The sequence below is a fragment of the Anarrhichthys ocellatus genome, unplaced genomic scaffold, assembly GCF_004355925.1.
Source record: "Anarrhichthys ocellatus isolate YVR2014 unplaced genomic scaffold, GSC_Weel_1.0 scaffold575, whole genome shotgun sequence".
Lineage (NCBI taxonomy): Eukaryota > Metazoa > Chordata > Actinopteri > Perciformes > Anarhichadidae > Anarrhichthys > Anarrhichthys ocellatus.
This window is the reverse complement of record NW_022280549.1, coordinates 1-3,458: the sequence shown is the minus strand read 5'-3', so window position 1 is coordinate 3,458 and position 3,458 is coordinate 1. Positions and strand designations below refer to the sequence as shown.

The 3,458-nt window shown below is 44.8% G+C and overlaps 1 protein-coding gene across 1 annotated transcript; it reads left to right on the top strand.

Annotated features, from left to right (window-relative positions):
* Positions 1-6: 6 nt before the first annotated feature.
* On the top strand, positions 7-3,452 carry LOC116376755 (extracellular sulfatase Sulf-2-like). The gene is made up of 3 exons (XM_031838226.1): positions 7-511; positions 2,812-2,868; positions 3,098-3,452. Exons 1-3 carry the CDS (start codon positions 291-293, stop codon positions 3,237-3,239), a joined length of 420 nt encoding a protein of 139 aa, XP_031694086.1. The 5' UTR covers positions 7-290; the 3' UTR covers positions 3,240-3,452.
* The last annotated feature ends 6 nt before the right edge of the window (positions 3,453-3,458 follow it).

Genomic DNA, 3,458 nt, shown 5'->3' with positions numbered 1-3,458 from the left:
CACACACACGCTGCTTCCTATTTGATATGAAATGCTGTGGTTTGACTAGAAGCTCAAATAAATCTGTGGATCAGGGAGCAGTGGGATAAATCACACACAGGAGAAATGTGTGTGTGTGTGTGTGTGTGCGTGTGTGTGTTCTGGTAAAGTAGATTATCAGAGTTAGATCCGTTCCACGAGGAGATCATGAGTTCAGAGAGAGCTGCAGGTCCTTCTACACTTCAATATCAAACATCTCACAGCAGCATTACAAACACCTTCTACTATTAGTATTATTGTTACTATTATTAATGTTTGATAATGTATACATTGTTTATGTGTGTGTGCGTGTGCGCGTGTGTGCGTGTGTGTGTGTGTGTGTGTGTGTGTGTGTGCGTGTCAGTAACCCTCACATGGTCCTGAACATCGATCTGGCTCCGACCATCTTGGACATCGCCGGCCTCGACACTCCTCCAGACATGGACGGGAAGTCCATTCTGTCTCTGCTGGAGACGGACAAACCTGCTAACAGGTACAGAAACACACCCACACACACACACACACACACACACACACACATATATATATACATACATACATAGTTCTTCTAAGTGTACTACCAGACGTTAAACCTGTACTCTGTTGCATATTCCTGCGTACATTGTGACGAGTCTTCCTCGTGGTGCTGCTGCAGTGACAGATGTGTGTGAAGTGATAACCAGTGTGTTGAAGACAGAGGTCAGAGGTCAGAGGAGAGACGACACTCGCGGGAGGTCTCTCAGCCGTAGCGCTTCATTTAAACGCCTGCGCTGACGTTCACAAACACAACAGGAGCCTGAAGGGATTTAAATGTTTCTATTAATATTCATAACGATCAAAGTGTCAAACACGAAGGTCAGGAGCTCCGAGCAAACGGAGGAGAACGACTCGGACTAGAAGATGTTTCACAGCAGGCTCAAGTATCTGAGCCGAGGATTCTACACAAGCTCAGGACTGTAGATAAGAAGTGGACGTCGTCGCGGTGACGTCTCTCATCGGTTTGTGGACTGATGTTGAAGCCTCGAGTTCGGCGTCACCATCTTGGATTACAGCCGTCGCCATGTTGGGTTCTCTTTGCAGCTAATGAACAGGAAGTGACCATATTTGGAGTGAGGAGGAGTGACTGCTCGTTAGAGAGGGTGCAGGTTTTTCATCGACTTCATCGGCAGAACCGGAGGTGGACACATGGGGGATGTTTTCTTGTCAACAAATCCCATAAAGCAATGAGTTTGACTCATTGCTACAGACACATCACCTCGTACTGAAGCTGGATGTTCACGATGTCACGGGATCACATATCACAAGAAGGCCCATCTTGTTGGTTTGTCTTCATTGAAAGAAGACTGAAGGAGTTTCTACATGGAGAGAGATGTTTTCACTCTGCTCTGACTGGCGTCGGTAAGAGTTTGATTGACAGACGGTTCAGTTATTCACCTGCTAGTATTGTTTTTAGGTGCCCGCCCTTTTCCAAACACTTTCCAATGACGTCTTGTGATGTTTCCGTGGGCCAGGTTAGCGTACACCGTCCTGCTGCCACAGACTCTCACTAAAGCACCAGATGTGGATTCATCCACCGCTGAAAGTAGTCCTCAACAAAGTTACTAGTTCCTCCCGTCTGTTTGATTAAAAGGTGTTTTTAAAGACTTCTGATGTCAGGATTAAAAGAAATAAACTCAAATGTTTTGGTTTGTGAAGAGAACGAGCATGACGCTCGTTCTTGACTTTGAAAAAGTAAAAACAAAAATAGTTTAGAAATCCGGACTCAAGGTCCGCTCGCTGGCTTTGTTGTCTTATACGTAGAGGACGAACGCTCAGAACGTTGAATATAAAAGTGGACTCATTGACGACCAAAACTATCCGAAATCATTGTAGACATTGTAGCTCTGATGAATGCTATCTAGCTTAGCCGTGAAGTAACTTCATGACTATGAGAAACAGAACCACAGTCTGCAGCACATTAACACTGGAGGCTGCACCACTGGGACCCTTGGAGGTGTTCGGGGCCTTGTTCTTGGGCAGCTCAGTGCTGTTGAAGAGGGGCCAGTCACTTTCCACACCCACAGTCATCGTTCCCAGTTCGAGGATTGAACTGGCGACCACTGCATTTTGCTGGACTTTTCTTTGCTGTCCATCATGGTGGACGCTGGAGTGCCAGAAAAGCAGCATGAAAGAAGATACTTAAAGGCTGCCTCAAACCTCAAACCTTCATCACATAACTACATGTTGTAGGGCTCGTGTGTCTTTTACTTTTATTTCTGCACAATTTTTTCTCGTCTTTCCATGAAACTTTTGAATCCCAGTTGTTTGTGCAACTGGAAAACGTTGTGCAGTTGTTTCCAATGTGGTTGTTCTTTTAACTGCAGCAGGAAAAATCCAAATATTATTCCTAAAAGTTAAAGTTACAAACATCCCAGAATAGAAAGAGATGGAGGCAGTCTCTCAGTGACGGGCCCCAGTGTGTTATGAATATTATATAAATGTGTGTAATTCTTGATTTGAACTGAAGTGAACTCATATGACACAAAGAGGAGCTCCAACCACAACTTAAATTCTTCATCAGACGTGAGTTTAATTGTTTGATATTACATGAACGCAGCGAGTCCAGCTGCTCCTACACTGCTTCAAACACAATACTTCACTGTTGTGTTTCTTGGGTTCAAAGGTAAAAAACAATAAAGAGAGGACCGAAGGTTGGTTGTGATGACTGTTACTTGTTGCTCAAAAAGAAAGATAACAACTGAACCCCTGCAGGATTAATTACTAAACTCCCTTTACTGTTTCCTTCTTCTTCAGGTTCCAAGTGAGCAAGAAGCCGAAGGTGTGGAGAGACTCCTTCCTGGTGGAGAGAGGGTAAATCCACCACATCACAACCTGTTTAACCCTCACATCTATTACTACTAAACTATGAACATATGAACCCAAGTTGTTATGAAGACCAATATTACCATGTCAGACACAGGGTCTTACACCGTGTTCAGCATAAAACATCCTCTCAGACCTTTGATACGGATAAAGAAATACTTTAATTTGGGAAAAACTAGTCTCAGAAACAGAAATGGTCCTCTGTGTGTGTCAACAGGAAGCTGCTGCACCAGCTTGTTGAGGGGAAGGAAGTGTCGCAGGAGGAGAACTTCCTGCCCAAATACCAACGAGTAAAAGACCTCTGTCAGAGAGCCGAGTACCAGACGCCCTGTCAGCAGACTGGACAGGTACAGTCATGAGTGTCACAGAAGTTACTCCTCTTTTTACTGTCCTCCTGATCCTAGTCCTTCCAGTCCTATTACTGTCCTGATCCTAGTCCTTCCAGTCCCATTACTGTCCTCCTGTTCCTAGTCCTTCCAGTCCCATTACTGTCCTCCTGATCCTAGTCCTTCCAGTCCTATTACTGCCCTGATCCTAGTCCTTCCAGTCCCATTACTGTCCTCCTGATCCTAGTCCTT